Below are 18,988 nucleotides of genomic sequence, written 5' to 3'. Positions count from 1 at the left end.
AAGGAGCTGCAAAGCTCCACAGCGGAGATTAGAGTATCTGTCCATAGGACCACTTTAATCCGTACACTCCACAGAGCTGGGCTTTACGGAAGAGTGGCCAGAAAAAAGCCATTGCTAAAGAAAAGAATAAGCAAACAAGTTTGGTGTCCCCACAGTGAAGCATGGAGGTGGCAGCATCATGCTGTGGGGATGTTTTTCATCGACAGGGACTGGGAAACTGGTCAGAATTGAAGGAATGATGGATGGCGCTAAATACAGGGAAATTCTTGAGGGAAACTTGTTTCAGTCTTCCAGAGATTTGAGACTGGGACGGAGGTTCACCTTCCAGCAGGACAATGGCCCTAAGCATACTGCGCTAAAGCAACACTCGAGTGGTTTAAGGGGAAACATTTAAATGTCTTGGAATGGCCTAGTCAAAGCCCAGACCTCAATCCAATTGAGAATCTGTGGTATGACTTAAAATTGCTGTCCATCAGCGGAACCCATCCAACTTGAAGGAGCTGGAACAGTTTTGCCTTGAAGAACGGGCAAAATCCCAGTGGCTTGATGTGCCAAGCTTATAGAGACATGCCCCAATAGACTTGCAGCTGTAATTTCTGCAAAAGGTGGCTCTACAAAGTATTGACTTTGGGGGGGTGAATAGCTATGCACGTTCAAGTTTTCCGTTTTTTTTTTATATTTCTTGTTTGTTTCCAATAAAAAATATTTTGCATCTTTAAAGTGGTAGGCATGTTTTGTAAATAAAATGATACAAACCCCCCAAAAATACATTTCAATTCCAGGTTGTAAGGCAACAAAATAGGAAACATGCCAAGGGGGGTGAATATTTTCGCAAGCCACTGTATGTATTGCTTTTTAGACCAGCATTTCCTGGACAAGATGTTTATAACAGGAGGTCTTCTATATTTAGAGAGAGATTTTATTCTGCAGAAAAAATATATTGGAGGACCTTCCTGTTCTTAGCAGGAAGCAGACAGGATGACTCCCTCTCCTGCCCCTGAGCTTCCCCTCTCTGTGGCCACTGTCTGTTCCCGAATGCTTGAGTGGCCTACCGTTTGATGGGTGTGAGAACTCCAAAGATGCCCATAGTGCAGAGCCCCTGTGTTTATCATGTCTCTTTGCGATCTTGACTTTAGTGACATCAATGGCAGACTTCTCTTTCAGAAAAAGGTACACTCTGGTAAAGTAATCAGTCTGATGCCCATACTGTCTCATAGCGTGGACAACTGGTCAACATTGGTTAGTATCATAATAAATGCTAACATTTGCTCTCTTGTGAAAGAGAATGTGAACACAGAAACTAATAATCATAAAAAGTCTTACCCCTTCAAGAGTGACAATCTGGTCAGGAGAAGTTGTTCTACAGGGAATCACAAGGGTGGCCTCATGTCTGTATGTAAACAAGGTGTCTGGAATGGGGAAATGGTGCTCCACAAACGGATGCTGGTGATCTGTAGAACAAATGAAAGAGAATATCAATAATTACTCTATGAATTTAATTAATTTAATTAGCTGTATTTTATTAAAAGTAGGGGTGAGCCTCCCGAGTGGCGCAGCTGTCTAAGGCACTGCAACGCAGTGCTTGAGGTATCACTACAGACCCGGATTCAATCCCAGGCTGTCACACAGCTGGACGTGACTGGGAGACCCATGAGGCGGCGCACAATTGGTCCGGGTTAGGGGAGGGTTTGGCCGTCCGGGATTTCCTTGTCCCATCGAGCTCTAGCGACTCCTTGTGGCGGGCCGGGTGCCTGCAAACTGACCACGGTCGCCAGCTGGACAGTGTTTCCTCCCACACATTGGTGTGGCTGGCTTTCGGGTTAAGCGAGCAATGTGTTAAGAAGCAGTGCGGCTTGGCAGGGTCGTGTTTCAGAGGACGGATGGCTATCGACCTTCGCCTCTCGCGAGTCCATCAGGGGGTTGCAGCGATGGGACAAGACTGTAACAACCAATTTGGATATCACGAAAAAGGGGCAAAAGTACCAACATCAACAACAAAAAAGTAGGGGGGAAAAAGATTCCTTAAAATCTGTTTTTTAAGTTCAGTAGAGTCAGGGTAATGTCAGGCCATCTATCTCACACAGAGATCAAACAGAATCTCCCGACTAGTGAGATCAGCTCATTCTCCAAACCCCCTCCCGCTCCTCCTGCTAGGTGCAGCTTTGGATAAAGAAACAGGATGGAGATAGCTATGATAGCTCTATCACAGCTCCAGTCTTTCTCACCAGGGCAGGCATCCAATGCCTCTCTGACTGTTCTTTCACAGACCTGCTGTGTGAACTTTGCTGTTACACAAATACTTGAGTGATTTGTGCGAGGCTGAGCTGTTTTGGCGTGATAGAATGGACTAGTATTTGTAAAACAAATATGGAAAATGATCTAATAAACAGTTGAAAGTCTTTGAAAGAGGCCTGGTTAGACTAAACACGGGGCTACCAGGCTGTCAGATCGCCAGAGGAGGCAGAGAGACCAGCCAGGGAATCAGGCTAGGACCTCAACCTAAGGAGTCTAGTACTTTTGCATCGCAATTTTAAGTTGGCATGAAATATCAGCATCTGTTCTGAAGGCCAGATATTAAGAAACATTTGTGCACACACTTCACAGGAGCTGGACAAAAAGATGTCCTGGACAAAAACACATGTCCAGACAGAGATAGAAAGGAACTCACTGTTGGTTTCATCCAGAAAATATTATTCGTCAGGCTTGTCATTCTTATCTTTCTGCCCAGATGTTCCATGAGACCGATCCCCACCACAGTCCCTCAGACTAAGACCTTGACACTTTTGAAGGGACACTGATGGCAATCTCAACTATGGTAATGTTTTAATGTATTTAGTGTTGCATTGCAATGCTCTCACTAAGGAGCTATTTGCACGTGTTTGTACGTGCAGTTTGTCTGTTTCGTAGAGGTCACGCTCTAAATTTTGAGGGAGGACTAGGCCTGTAACTTGGGAGAGACCATAGCTGGTGTCGTGCGAGGCTCCAGGTGAGACTGACTGGAAAAACAACAGCCGGAAATAATAGCCAATGACAAGGGCTTCCAATGTGATACACTCTCCTTCCCTGTCCCAGAAGGAGTCAGGAAGAGGGGGAAAGCCTTTCTCTCTGTTAGAGGCACAACTCAGTTCCTCCTGTATGGCTTGGACTAGATTCCTTAAAATAAAATATCCCCTCTCAACATGCAGTCATATATCTGTAATTACAACCATCTTCTTTACAACATGTGGAGAGTTATGACTGTTGTTGTCCGCTAAATGAGGTGTGGAATGGAGCCTCTCCTTTATTTATATATATATATATTTTAAAATCTTATTCTGTCTTTTTTTCTGAAAGACTGGCTGGCTTCCAGCTCTTGTATCATGCATGAAGATGTCAGGCTGCTCAGTGACCATGGCTCTAGCCTGGCCCTTAAGAGCCTCTGTTGTTCTAATAGCTGTCTCAGTTTAAACCGTACTGCACTGTAGGCGTCGGCCCATTTAAAATCACCCCCTGTTCTTTAGAGGGAATTTGTTGAACATATGCTGTTCTGAAACAAACCAACTCTAACGAAAAAGATGAAAAAAACCATACAGATCAGGAGTGAAAAAGGTCCTTATCGGCGTTAAAATGAACAAAATCCAACAAACTATTTAAATCACAAAGGGGGATCCTTTTCATATCAACTTTCACACGCTGGGAGCTATTTGCTTATTATGGACTTCATGCTAGAGCTCTGCTACCCGACCTGAGCCTGATGGGCCCCGACATTATACATCGGGTTAGGGCTGGGAAGGGCCTGTTTTTTCATCAATTACTAAGGTACGGGTAGGGCTCGGGTATCACTAAACTGATCATTAACATTTTGAAGCTGAGCCAATTGCTCGTGTTTTGCTTCAAAGTACATATCATAGTGTCAGAAGTGCTTGAACCTCATCAAATATAACACTAGAACATTGACCGAGTCCACAGGAGAGAATATTTTAACAGAAAAAGTCATGTTCCTTGAATTTTATCGGAATTTAGATGGAGAAAAAGTAGCTAGTTTACAGCTAACTGCTCTCTGTCTTGTCATTGAGCATAACAGCAAGCAGAGGCATCGCTATGGATACTCACACAAGCAGAGCCATGCACAGTGCGCATGCAGAGCGAGCAGCACAGAGAGGGGGAGAACAGACAGAGACGGCTAATGGATCCTAACAAAGGAAGTTATTTCTTATTTCGCGTTCAGGCAAGTCCAGCCCTAAAATTTGGCAGAAGCAATCGGGCCTGGGTAGGGTATGGCCTGAACGTCTCGGGCATGGGTAGGGCTTGGGCTTAAAATGCATGCCCGAACAGGGCACTACTTCACGCAAGAATGTCATTATAGAACTCAACAATGATGATTTACTCTGTCAACATACACTTTATACTGTATGTAAAACCCGTTGGGCTGCAGATACAACATTGTATGAAAGGGGCTATACCATTGGGAAATGTCTGAACAGTATAAAGCGGGACTCACCTTTGACGTAGATGTAGGTGGAGCTGAAGTCGGCGGAGGGCTGGGTGTACCTGCAGCTGTAGAGGCCCGTGTCGTTGGGGCTCAGGTGGCTCACCAGCAACTTACTGCAGTGGGCGTGCACCCGAGGCTCACACTCCTCCACGCGCACCCCCTCCGAGGTGACGTCCCGCCAGGGCAGCCTCCAGTGCAGTTGGGCGGCACCTCTGATAAAGACACAGCAGAAGTAAACCCTAAGAACTGATAGAGGATCAGATATTATTTAGTGTCCCTAATGGTTCAAATGTGGATTGAGGGTAGGGAAATCGGATTCTAGATCTGTGGTTAAGGGCAACATCTAAGTCAAGCGACAAAGTACAGAGGGTCTGAGAGGGTCAGTCAGACCACCTGCATCATCCCTTTCTTATTACCCTCCTACCCCCACTAGGGCTCTGGGTCGTCACCCTCAGGTCAGCAGCATCACCAAGTCAAATACCTTCATTGTCTCACCTGATTTATGCACACAAACATACTCTCAAATGTTACAGGCACAAGCTCTTAAAGCTGGAATCCTTAATTGAAACAATAACAAAGCCGTCACTCAGCCTGGTGAAAATGTAACCTCTTTTAAATTCATAGACAGAGCTATGGGTGCAAGGACTGACCATCCATGATATCAAAATGATAGTTTTAACCATGTTTTTAGAAGATACAGTGTTTGTTTACATGTACATTGTTTAAAACAAGATTATATGTTGGGTTCTGATGGAGTACAACAGTTGAACTAAACTCGTGAGGCATGTATACGTTATATTCTTCAAGAATCAATGGGTATATATAATTAATTAAGTCCAAAAATGGATGTAGCAACTAAGGATTCTAGTTTTAAGAATACATCTGAACTTTTATTTAAACTTATTCAAATCCGTGTAAAATTTTGGCTTTGACCTGACTTGACAGATTATGTGTCTTTTCTGGTTTTTGATAGTGAATATTCTCAGGAAAAGAAAGAGATGCATGGTTTGCAATAATTATTCTGTGGGAATTTTTCCAGTGTCACACCATTTTGTTCCGGTTGCCAGTCGATTAGGTCCAGCCCCTCCCTTCAGGGCGCCTCAGATTATGTTTATTGGAAAGTGTTTAAAGGCCCTTCCAATAATCTGGAGTCATCTTGATAACTTGGATTTGCACATGGGGACATGGCTGGGGTCTCTGGGATGATGTGTTCAAATAACACATATTCCAAACAATGTCCGTTTTTAAGGTCCCATTAAAAACGATCCCAGAGGATCTTGAAACATTTCTCGCTGCATACCACTGCCTCTGCCTACAGCGCCTTGGGTCAAGCAACTTCAAACTCTCATCAAGAGGCTAGAAACCATAGTTTCAGTCCGGGGACTTTTTAGCACATGGCCTTGGAGGGAAGCGTCGCATTAGGACCACAGGGGTTAACTTCCCTGAAGTGTCTAGAAAATGATGCAAGCCTCTCTAAACGCTTAACAAATGTGTGCACTTCAGACAGACAGGGGTCCCATCGGCCCCCCGGAGGAATTTGGAACAGATTGATAAATGGGGAACACACTGGTTCCTGGCTGGGGGTGTAACTGCCTAGCTGCCTCTGTGGTCTGACGGTCTTGATGCTCCAGCAGTCCCTTTTACATTCCCTCTCCTTACTTTATCCTGGCCTAGCTGTCTAATGGTGCCAGACAGGCTTTCTTGGCAGTCCAGAGAACAGCCAACCACTGGAGCAGGACCAGGAGCTAATAAATGACAGGGGAGGGGTGTTGGCATGAACCGTTTGGATTGTTGATGTAAGGCTTGCCAGGGAGTTCAGATTATTTCCCGTACCTCTATCATCAAAATGAATGGCCTATTTTAAAAGGCATTTACACTTTTTTGTTCTGTCCATATGACCTAACCAAGAAAACCCCAGAGTTGTAAAAAACAAGTATTTCCTTGTCTGGTTGTGTGGGCAGGAACAACTCCTGACTCTTGTGATGGGGCCCTATAGAGTACAGATGTAGAATATTAATTTGATCACCCTGTTGCATGAGAACTTTCCTGCAATGCAGTACTTTTAAATGTGTAATGTATTTGTAATTTCCACTTTGAAATTTCAGACTTGATTTTCCCTTAAGAAAAATGTATCAACCCCTACAAAAATTTTCATTAATTATAATCCACATAATAATTCACATTTCCTGTTGCTGCGGGATTATTTTACTGCTGTAGCAAACTGGTTCAAATTAAGATCCTACATCTGTAAGTTAAAACATATTTTCTGTTGGGGAACTTGTTGGTTCAGTATGTGTGTGTGTGTGTGTGTTTGTTTGTTTGTTTGTGGGTATGTGTGTGTGTGTTTGTTTATGTGTGTGTGTGTGAATGTGTATGCGTGTGTGGGTGTATGTGTGTCATACCTGCAGGTGAGGGTGAGTGACTTCCCAGTGTGGCGAAGGTGTGTGTCCCCAGAGGGAAGCAGAAGAGGGGCCGGCAGGCTGACCTGACCTGTAAAACACACACACACACACACACACACACATTCAGACATTGGCTAACACACTCAGTGGATACATTAATACACACTGCGCATTTCAAAGTGTCGCTTCATAGTAGTCTTACAGTAAACAACAAATTACACCATGCCTCTATTTACGGTCAACCAAATTACACCAGGCCTCTATACAGTCAACCAAATTACACCATTCGTCTATTTACAGTCAAGCAAATTACACCATTCCTCTATTTACAGTCAACCTAATTACACCATGCCTCTATTTACAGTCAACCTAATTACACCATGCCTCTATTTACAGTCAACCTAATTACACCATGCCTCTATTTACAGTCAACCTAATTACACCATGCCTCTATTTACAGTCAACCTAATTACACAATGCCTCTATTTACAGACAACCTAATTACACCATTCCTCTATTTACAGTCAACCTAATTATACCATGCCTCTATTTACAGTCAACCTAATTACACCATGCCTCTATTTACAGCCAAGAATCCTACAGTCTGACTTACTAGTGGTGTGACAAATTCCTTGGGAGTTTTTCCCCTGAGTCAGTGCAGCCCATGTTCTGGTCTACTCTGCTGCTGGATCTTATGCAAGTGGTGCTCTGCTGTGAAGGGGTCAGGGTTGGGGATGGGAGGGGTGGGGGTGGGGGTTGTTTCCGGTGCAGTCCGTGTAGGGTAGGGCTCTGGATGGATACTGGTCTGGTCTGGTAGTGATGAGCTATGTGAGTGTGTTAGAGTGGGGGGGGGGGGGGGGCATGGGGAGCAGCTGTGCACCTCAGCCAGCCAGACGGGTCAGTCACAACTGGGGAGAACCGGACAGACCCAGATGAGCCCTGCAACATGTCAACAAGCACTTCCTCCAGATCAATCAGTCAATCTAGCTTGGTGGGGACTCTCTCTCTCTTCCTCTCTTTCTCATAACACTTATTTGTGCAGATGTACTTTTTTATTGACCTCTGATCTTGTTGATGCTCTGTATGCTATTATTACATTTGTAGGGAAGAGCGACAAAAGGGGAGGTTGAAACGGTGGATTAAAAATCCCAGTTGGGTTTGGGCCTGGCTGAAGCTGTTGATAGGTGCTGCTCGCGGTGCTCAGAATAGGAAGCACTGTCATTCTCTCTGCTGTCCGTGAGGTGTGACGGTCTCATAAGTGATTTCCTTCTTTTGACTCTCTACTCCCCAAGCAGCTTGTGTACTGACAACCTGTGGTTTAGTCCGGTCGCCAGGCAAACACGTTCATTACATTTTCTCTTTAAGAGCGGATATCTGCAGCGAAGCTTTTACTTGAGTCATACAGTATCCAGACGGTCAATGGAATTACACAACCAGGCTAATTCCCTGTGTGGACTCCAGAAACACACACACACACAAATGCACGTGAACACAACACACACACAATCAAAAGTACACAGAGTTCGGATTTGTTTCACTGTGAGGGTCTGAACAGCTGTTGTCCAAGAATGAACTGCCCATGCCAATGTTGGCACTCAATATCAACTTCCCCCCCAAAATGTTATAACATCATTGTTTCGTATGAGTCCAAGGTTATTTGGAGGGGAAGGGATGTGGTCAAAGGTTTTTAAAGTGATCAAAACATTCCTCTCAGTATGACAGAGTACTACAGTATAGGGTCTAAGTATACTACATTGCTCTCTTTAATACTTCTACTTATGCTAAACCTAAATCAGAGATCACAATCTTCAGACAAACACGTTATGACTCTGTCGTTATGACTTTTTTCTTATTGCCCATGTGTGTATTTACACATGGATGGATCGATGTGTACATAAACAAAGGCCTGAAGAATGTGACGGTGCATATTTCAAACCAGCTGAGCGAAAAGGACGTACTCACACCGAGATTCCTAGGAAACGGTCCTGCATAAAGCTAATGTTTCCTAAAGCTCATATGTTGTCCATTAATGCTTTAAATAATATATATATTCCTAAAAAGTCTTATTTACTAGGGCTGGGAATTGCCAGGGACTTCACGATACGATATTATCATGATCCTTAGGTGCCGCTATGTATTGCGATCCTATACTGCGATCTTATTGCGATTTGATGTTGCAAACATTTTTCTCACTATATGTCTGCTGGAGAGAGACAAGAGAGATCACGAGAAGATTTGTTTTGATCAGTTAGGGGAAACAAAGCTGAAAACATGTTGGCGCACTATTTAAAAGGAAGATGGAGAACAAGCTACAGGATGAAAAATACCGTATTTCTGGCGCAGGTACAGCCGACTAGTGCTAGCTAACACTACCTACAGTAGCAACAATTGGAGTCGACTATCTATATAATATCGTCCAAAAATAATATTGCGATATGTACTGTATGGATTTATTTCCCCGATCACTATTTTATTTACTGTCTACAAATGACCTCCGGTATACTAACTTGAGTCTCATTCAAAAACTCCACCACATTTGTTCCACACTTTGATCCACTTGCTTTTACATACTGTATGCACAAAGTGTCTCTCTCTCTCTCTCTCTCTCTCTCTCTCTCTCTCTCTCTCTCTCTCACACACACACACACACACACACACACAAACACACTACATACTACAACCTGACCTCACCACTCACTGGAGGGAAACTCTTCTCCTAAAACCAGGCAGTTCCCTCTGCTCTGCTCTGCAACAAACTACAGATGGATGGTTCCCACTTAAAAAGACCCCTCATCAAGCCGCCCGCCCTGTGTCCCCCCGCCCCCACCGAACAGCTGTGTACCGCATTCCTCCAGTGGAACGCCTGAAAAATTCCAGAAATTGTGCTTGTTGTGGTGGTTCAGTTCAGAGGGTCCAAGACCTGGTTCTCATTAGGAACCATAAAAGAAGAGGACAGGCATGGAACAAACAAAAAAGAGAGAGAGAGCAACCACTATCCGATGCCTCTCTGGGTTGCCATATTTAGCTCACTGCTGGTTGGCGTTGGGCTCTTGTGACAGTTTTCAAACAGCAGTTGACATTGGTAGTGTTACTCTGGGACCTCCATTCATAATTCCCTAGCCTCCCTCTGTGCAGAGCTGGGGAAACAACAAAGAACAGGACATTGTGTTTTGAAAACACGTGTGGTCGTTACACTTCCAGGAAGGACTTTTGCTTTTAAAAGGTTGGGATTCCAAGCTCTATTTGGACGTGTTTGGGGTCAAGCTAGACGGAAAGCATAAATTTAGTCAGAGAACAAACGAGGCCTCCAAACAATGACAAATTGACAGTTTTTAAACTAATCGAAATACTATCTTTGTGTCTAGTCCCCATGGAAATCAGTGTGCTCTTTAAAACACCCAAAATAGTTTCAGCTGTTTTCTGCCAGACACTTGTGTAATCCAAATACTATCTCATGAGCTGTTCATTGACTACAACTCAGCGTTCAACACCATCGTGCCTTTCAATCTCATGATTAAGATAAGAACCCTGGGCAGTGGTGGAAAAAGTACTCAATTGTCATACTTGAGTAAAAGTAAAGATGCATTAATAGAAAATGACTCAAGTAAATATGTAAGTCACCCAGTAAAATAAAAATCTAAAAGTACTTGTTTTTAAATATACTTAAGTATCAAAAGTAAAAGTATAAATAATTTCAAATTCTTTATATTAAGAAAGCCAGAAGGCACAATGTTTGTGTTATTTTTATTTATGGATAGCCAGGGGCACAGTCCAACACTCAGACATTATTTACAAATGAAGCATTTAGTGAGTCCACCAGATCAGAGGTAGTAGGGATGACCAGGGATGTTCTCTTGATAAGTGCGTAAATTGGACCATTTTCCTGTACTGCTAAGCATTCAAAATGTAACGAGTACTTTTGGTTATCAGGAAAAATGTATCGAGTAAAAGGTACATCATTTTCTTCAGGAATGTTGTGAAGTAAAATTAAAAGTTGTCAAAAAAATATACATAGTAAAATACAGATACCCCCCAAAATACTTAAGTAGTACTTTAAAGCATTTTTTGTTAAGTACTTTACACCACTGACCCTGGGATTAAACACCTCCCTCTGCAATTGAATCCTAGACTTCCTGATGGGCTGCCCCATGGTGGTGAGGGTTGGCAACAACACATCCGCCACACTGACCATCAACACAGAGGCCCTTAAGGGGTGCGTGCTTAGTCCCCTCCTGTACTCCCTGTTCCCCCACGACTGCGTGGGGGAATCGACTCAGCACAACTCCAACATCATCATTAAGTTTGCAGATGGCATGACGATGGTAGGCCTGATCACCGTCGACTATGAGACAGCCTACAGGGAGGAGGTCAGAGACCTGGCAGTGTGGTGCCAGGACAACAACCTCTCCCTCAACGTCAGCAAGACAAAGGAGCTGATTGTGGACTACAGGAAACGGAGGGCCTAGCACGCCCCCATTCACATCGACGGAGCTGTAGTGGAGCGGGTTGAGAGCTTCAAGTTCTTCGGTGTCCACATCACTAAAGATCTATCAATGGTCCAAACACATCAACACAGTCATGAAGAGGGCACAACAACGCCTCTTCCACATCAGGAGGCTAAAAAGATTAGACATGGGCTCTCAGATCCTCAAAAGGTTCTATAGCTGCACCATTGAGAGCATCTTGACTGGATGCGTCACCGCTTGGTATGGCAACTGGCATCCGACCACAAGGCGCTACAGTGGATAATGCGTACGGCCCAGTAAATCACTGGGGCCGAGCTCCCTGCGATCCAGGACCTCTATACCAGTCACCCAAGTCATAGACTGTTATCTGCTACGGCACTGCAAGCGGTACCGATGCACCAAGTCTGGAACCAACAGGATGCTGAACAGCTTCTACCCCCAAGCCATAAGACTGCTAAATAGTTAGTTAAATAGTTAACCAACACCTACCTGGAATATTTGCATTGACCCTTTTTGCACTAATCTCTTTTGACTCTTCTCTTACGCTGCTGTTACTGTTTATTATCTATCCCGTTGCCTAGCCACTTCATCTCTACCAATATTTACATATCTTCCTCAATTACCTTGTACCCTACCCGTGCTAATCTACTCGGTACTGGTACCCTGGGTATATAGCCAAGTTATAATTTCTCATTGTGTATTTATTCCTGGTGTTAATACATTTCTATTTATTCCTGGTGTTATTACATTTCTATTTATGCCTGGTGTTATTACATTTCTATTTATTCCTGGTGTTATTACATTTCTATTTATGCCTGGTGTAATTACGTTTCTATTTATTCCTGGTGTTATTACTTTTTTATTTATTCCTGTTGTTATTGTTATCTATTATTTATATTTTTCTCTCTGCATTGTTGGAAAGGACCCGTCAGTAAGCATTTCACTGTTAGTCTAAACCTGTTATTTACCAAGCATGTGACAAATACAATTTGATTTGATGTTAAATCCTTTAGGTAAGAAACTGCTGCTGAACCCAATATGATGCCGCTTAAGGGTTTGGACTGGGGATTTCCTCCCAAACACAGTCATCTCATACCATAATAATGGGGTTTTATTACGCAGTTTTACACACAAGCTGTTGGCAACTAGCCTGGACTGCCTGGCTACTGCCACATTCAGACTCTCACTTTCTCTCGTTCTCTCTCTCATCCTCTTTAAAGTGCTGGGAATAATGTATGGAATTCCCTCATGTCTCTGTGTGCTTCCCGTCCTACCATATACCAGTAAGGCAGTCTCTGGAGTGAGGGTGAGAGGATATATTTTGGGGTTTTCAAGGCAAAAACAACAATGAGGAATAATGACTCCCTCGTTTAACCTTGCCACTCCATCTCTTTGTAAGTCCAACATGGGGAACAAAGGGCAGAGAGAGGATGGTGGGGGGGGACACTCCTTTATAAAAGAGAAAGGTCAGAGGCTTGTGAGTCATATTCGCTGCAGTGTGTCCATGGATACAGCAGAGTAGCATAACAGCAGCCAACTATAGTCAATCAGTTTCCACCGACATGATCACTGGCTTCCTGTACCGCACTGGGCCACCATTTTATACCTCAATGGCACATTATAACATTTGCACACATTTTTCACAATATATTTAGTTTAAGCAACTGGCTTTAACACTACTGTGAATTTCCCAAACAAGGAACTTAAAATATTCCATTATTAATTTCAAGGCTTTACTGGCTCACAGTTGGTGGCCTATAATTGATTGTGAGGTTACATTGGGGTTAACTTGTCCTGCACTGTTATATTCATTGCCTCATGGCGTGACGATACAGCCATCCCACTGCGATGTTGTTCTGAGACAGTGGTATTTTGTGAGTTGTCTTTAGGTTGAGTATGTCAGAACAAACACACAGAAAGACAAACTCACAAGATTTTCTATGCTCTGGTGGCAGATTTACAACAGAGAGCTGAAAACATTGACAAGAGTTGGGACCCCCTGACAAAATAAGTTGCTACTACTACTACTCTTTCTGTGCAGTTAGAGTTTCTCCTCATGTGTTGAGAATACACTCTCACACTGGGTCCTTCAGAAATCACTGCACTTTGCCAACAATACGGGTCTTTCAGAAATCACTGCACTTTGTCAACAATATGGGTCCTTCAGAAATCACTGCACTTTGTCAACAATATGTGTCCTTCAGAAATCACTGCACTTTGTCAACAATATGGGTCCTTCAGAAATCACTACACTTTGTCAACAATATGGGTCCTTCAGAAATCACTGCACTTTGTCAACAATATGGGTCCTTCAGAAATCACTGCACTTTGTCAACAATTTGGTTAAGACAACAGTAAAAGAGAGTTACTTTTTTATTAGCCCGTAGATTACCCCTTGGAGACAGAATGTCCCTGCATCTCCTTTAAAAAGGCAGAATAAAGGACAATGGGTGGCCAGTCAGCTTTTCCTGGTAATACAGAATAAAATGTGGCTAACTATAGGAATATCCTGTATAACGAGATTCCTACGAGCTCTTCCAATGTGTAAGCCAGGAGGATTCTTGTTCCATAACATGTGAGATTACGACTGGCTGGTGGACAGAAGGTCCTTGAAATTTAAATCACATGAAGGGGTTAATATAAAATATATTGCTGGCTCAGCAAAAAAGATATATGTCTTATAGAGGGGGATGCTGCTATCATCACTGTTAATAACAGCGATAACAACTGATCCCTGAATGTAAAATGTCCAGATTCAACTGAAGTGCTTCTGCTGTGCAGTTAGAAGTCTCCCAATCCAAGAATCCATCACGCACAAGAGAGGTACGAGAGCTAAGGAAACCTGCCAACACCAACAGCTGAGTTAATATTTCACCTTGGAATAACACCACATTGGTGGATATGTTGGCAGCAGTCTAGCTCATCAGGGAGAAACAGAGATGCTTGGTGTGAGTATGTGTGTGTGTAGGTATGTAGTCTGCATGACACGGACATACCGTTGGTGAGGGATGAGCTCCCTTTGAACTTAGATGACCTCTCCCTATCACTCCCATTGGCCATCTCAAGTGCCCACAGAGGGGAGAAAAAATATATTTTAAATCAACTTAACTGGAACATCACACTCCTTAACCCAGAGAAACAGCTTCAAAAGGCACACTGGACCATGGAGTTTCCATTTGACACTATGGGCTGACTTTTGGAACAGGTTGTTTGAATTGGAAACAAAGTTAAGGGAGATGTGAGGCCAGTGAAGTGCACGTTTGGATAATGTTACATTTGATCCTCTCAGTTATTCCCTTTAATAACTAAGCGGCTGAAATGGATAGGCAAAGACTTTGATTTTGTTTAGGATTTGTGGTTTTGTGGCTGAAAACGAAGAAACTTAGATCCCGTTTTGGTTTGAAGAGTTTTCTCACCACTTCCCCTTCCCTCATCTAATTTTGTGTGATTCAGTCAATGACTTATGGTCAGCGGAACCCTACTGTCCTCTAGGTCTCCATTAAATGTGGCGTGGGTGTCAAAAGCATGCCATAAACTCCCTGACTCATATGAATCTGTTCTAGTTTCCCAACCACAACCCTGCTCTGGGTCTGACCTTCCAGCAGATGGGCAGTGTCAAGCATCATTTCTGAAGGTGATTGAGATAGTTCCCATCTGAACGTTCTGTTCCCATCAATGTGATGATAGGCAACAATCCCAAGAGAGATTATATTATCCCACGAGAAATAGCCACGGTAATAGACAAAGTGGGGTTAAACATGGTTGTAATGCATAGTCCAACTTTACTGTGTAGTGCACACACCCTATCACTGTACTGGTGGAGGGAGAACTTGTATTATCTGAACACAAGACAGTTACATCAAATAAAGCTCTGTTTTCATGGTCCCGAGCAAAGAGCTGCTGCAGGAAGGAACTCTCTGGCTGTCAGAGCCATCAGGCTTAAGATAGTGCCAGCGGGCCGAGGAGGAGAGAAGCGCTGGACTCATGCCTTGCGCTAAATCAAAAGCAGTCACACATACCACTCAGAGTAAAATATGTGCTAATAATTTTTACTTGACCTCTCTATCATTGAATGAGTCATAAGGAATGTAACAGTTAAATGGGTTTGACAGGAATGTAACAGTTAAATGGGTTTGACAGGAATGTAATGGTTAAATGGGGTTGACAGGTATGTAATGGTTAAATGGGGTTGACAGGTATGTAATGGTTAAATGGGGTTGACAGGTATGCAATGGTTAAATGGGGTTGACAGGTATGTAATGCTTAAATGGGGTTGACAGGTATGTAATGGTTAAATGGGGTTGACAGGTATGTAATGGTTAAATGGGGTTGACAGGTATGTAATGGTTAAATGGGGTTGACAGGTAAGGCCTAATAAGGATCCGCTTTGATCTGGAGAGAGTTGGGTAACAAATACAATATATCAATGTTAGTGTTTGCTTTTTGCGATAGGAAAGAGGATTTACCAATTTCAAGCATCTATAATCAACGCCTCTTATTTCACATATCTCTAGCAGTGCCTTACAAATCCACCAACAATCTCAATGACTCTCAATACTAAACAAAGTCACATCACCAGCACAATAAGGAATAAATGCCTGTTTTTCAACTTAGTTGGGTTTATTTCAGATTATTTGTAGTGGACAAATCACCCCCCCCCCCAATTGCTGTGGTAATGTACCTGTCCATCTGACCAAACCTCTCCCCATCCCTGTCTTTAGACGCCATTTACTATTAATGGCCCTACCATACAGCCAATCACCATGCAGAAATGGTCTCCCTTTCCTCCTCCCCATTGTCTTGAGATTGGGGCTTGACATACATTGGTGGTTGACTGTGAGCGTAAGGAGGTCCGGGAAGGAATATTTTCTCAGGTAGCGTGTCACTTTTCCGTGACTTCTACTGGCCAGAACAATACCAGCGCGCCTCCTGCCCCTCTATCCGCTTCCTCCTTGTGTCTTTCCCACGCTCCGCTTGTGGACAGTGAAGGAAATCTATTTGGAAACATTGTAGACGAAGCTAGACACTAAAAAAGTAGCAGGGGATGGAGGAGATAGATGGGGGCAGCATTTCCTCTGCTTGGATGTCATGTTTATTTGGACATGGAGAGGAAGACATATCTGTGTAGCACACCGGGAAAGACACAATCTAGAGAAACATCCACCTTTTCTGCTCCATTTTGTTTACGTGGAGAGGCATCAAGATCCTGGGGCTGCCAAGTTATAACAACGTGGCTTGCTTTGTGAAACATACATTCTATTCTCAAGATGTTGAACAACCTTTGACTCAGGAGATCAACATGATAACAATGCTAGAACACATATTTTCATCATAACTGAAACACTGGTTCTGTTTTCAAATTAATTTCCCCTCCTCCAGGGGCCGAGTTTTCAGTAACACATCCGACATAATTTCACCAATATCCAGTACATTTTACACAAAAACGATCAATCTGAATGAACTCATTTGAGATTAATTGAGAACAGTCAACTAATGAGGTAATAGGTGTATAGGTCATAAACTCACTAAGGTAAAACAAACACCACAGTAGCCGGTACTCAATTAGGCTAAATCCTCACTTCAATGGAAAGTGACATCTACTGGTGACAAGATGAACTGCAATGTCCATACCTGTATGGATTCCTAATTGGCAGAACCTCAACCTTTAAATTAACTTGAATTACCATAATAACTGCATTTCAACGACATGGAATTTTAATTCCAAGAAAGAAGAGGGGTATTTTCATTTTAACTTAGTTGGATTGTGTGATATGGTCATGATTTAAACAGGATTATCCTTGATAATGATCACCTCATAAACCTATGTCGTAAAGTGTCCATTCCAAAACAAAATGAGTTTATGTCTTCAAACTCTTGAATAAAAAAAATACAATCTACTTATTAATAGGCTGCATACCAGCAAAATGACAGACTAAACGTGAAAATCAATCTTCAATTATTCATATTTGACAGGGTAATAAATCACCAAATATGGGGGCATTAAGTAACGAAATTATACTGGAGGTCCAACTCGCATAACCAAATAATACTTTTGGATAAACCATCTCTGGATAAATATGGAATCATTCTTACCGGTTATATATGTGATCAAATGAAGGAGGATTGACAGTTTCGCGCAGTCGAGCGGGGCCATTCTGTCGACCACAGATGATAGGCCTACTTCAATAAAATCAATCCCAAGGAAGAGCCAAAAGTGATGGCTGAGGATGAAAACGGAGAAAATTCGCAGCTAGGTCTAATAGTCCAAAAGTGATATGACAAATTCCCTTTCGTTTTTAATCCCAAAAATCCTTAGATCAAAATCTAAGAAACTCAGCAGTTTTCCTTGTATCCCATAGCTTGTTTTGCAGGACAGCTCCCCAGCGCAGTTTTGGTTCCAATTGAAGAGACAGATGAGAGCAGTCCCCGAGGGCAGGTGCGACCCGCGCGACAGTATCCCTCCTTCCTTGGAACTGATTGGATTGAATTTGAACAAGCGTTGCCACAAAGTGCCTGATTCCTAAAATATTCTGTACACGATAACAAAAGGCTACAAATATTAAATAAACAAAACACAGAGAAAAATCAACCATACATCCTCTGAACAACGTAGTGCAGACTAATTAATGCGCAACTGTCTGAAAGAATTTCTCATCCGCTTCGGTACTCGTACTCAGCACTGCTTGCAGTGCATGGCCGTTTGTGTCTTTATACTGAAAAACAAAGGAAGTATGCAACGTCACTTGTTCAGGACAAACTGCTGTGACAGTTTTCAGTTCTAGAAACACTTTCAGCATTTTAATTTCACTAATATGACATGTAAATAGCCTACATTATATTTAATATGTATTGATGACGGTATTGGCACCATCTTTGCTACATCAAACAGTTTTATCGCTTAAGGTTTTGAATGACTTGGAAAAACTTTTCCAAGACTTCACTGACAGGAAAATAAAGATTTGAAATGAATCAGCCAAACATAATTTACCCATTTAGTGCAACATCAACATTATACTACATTTCAACTCTTGAATTCACTGTTTCACAATTCAACAATTTACACAGCCCTTCATTGCCCAATACAAGTCACAACGTTGCATGAAGAGAATGCAAAACAGCCTACTTGACCTTGATCAATTAAAAATAGTAAACCTAGTGTCTAAAAGTAGAGATGATCTGGTCTGGGGAAACCAGCATGTGGTGGGGTTTTTCAAAGGGGAAATATCGGTTCGAATTCTTAGAATAAATATTTGTTTAGATTTATTTTTAACTTTGGAAACAGGATATACAGCTTTTTATATCAAATGTAAATAATCCTCTGTGCGTGGCGTGAGTCCACTGTTCCCAAGCAGCACCCCATGGTGTGTGGATGTGCAGCAGACTGTTTTCCTCCATCAATGCAACAAATTATATTGGCAGCTCTCTGTGGCAGGTACTGTAAATAAGAATATCCTGCCTCACCTTTCTGCCCATCACAACTCAAGCAGCAGCGCAGTACCGCAGATCCAAACTGGGCTGCATGTGTTCCCTAGTGGCCCCTGGACAACTGATAGGTGAGGCCCACTACTCACTCTGCTGTCTGTGGAGAACACCATTCTTCCACATCATTCTTCTTGAGAACATGGGAAATAATTGATCAAGCTCGACTT

The 18,988-nt window shown here is 42.7% G+C and overlaps 1 protein-coding gene across 1 annotated transcript in view; it reads right to left on the bottom strand.

The window, feature by feature from the left end:
- The window catches only part of LOC139574257 (vascular endothelial growth factor receptor kdr-like), a 68,798-nt gene extending 50,795 nt beyond the window's left edge, over positions 1 to 18,003 (bottom strand). The window contains exons 1-4 of the mRNA XM_071398663.1: positions 17,433 to 18,003; positions 6,874 to 6,961; positions 4,481 to 4,683; positions 1,324 to 1,451 (exon numbers count right to left, since the gene is read on the bottom strand). Coding sequence (XP_071254764.1) covers positions 1,324 to 1,451; positions 4,481 to 4,683; positions 6,874 to 6,961; positions 17,433 to 17,493 — 480 coding nt within the window. The 5' untranslated portion in view covers positions 17,494 to 18,003. The remainder of the gene's footprint in view (positions 1 to 1,323; positions 1,452 to 4,480; positions 4,684 to 6,873; positions 6,962 to 17,432) is intronic.
- Between the last annotated feature and the right edge of the window lie 985 nt (positions 18,004 to 18,988).

The sequence above is a fragment of the Salvelinus alpinus genome, chromosome 4, assembly GCF_045679555.1.
Source record: "Salvelinus alpinus chromosome 4, SLU_Salpinus.1, whole genome shotgun sequence".
Taxonomy (NCBI): Eukaryota; Metazoa; Chordata; class Actinopteri; order Salmoniformes; family Salmonidae; genus Salvelinus; species Salvelinus alpinus.
The sequence above is the reverse complement of the archived record's forward strand: the minus strand, read 5'-3'. Positions and strand labels throughout refer to the sequence as shown.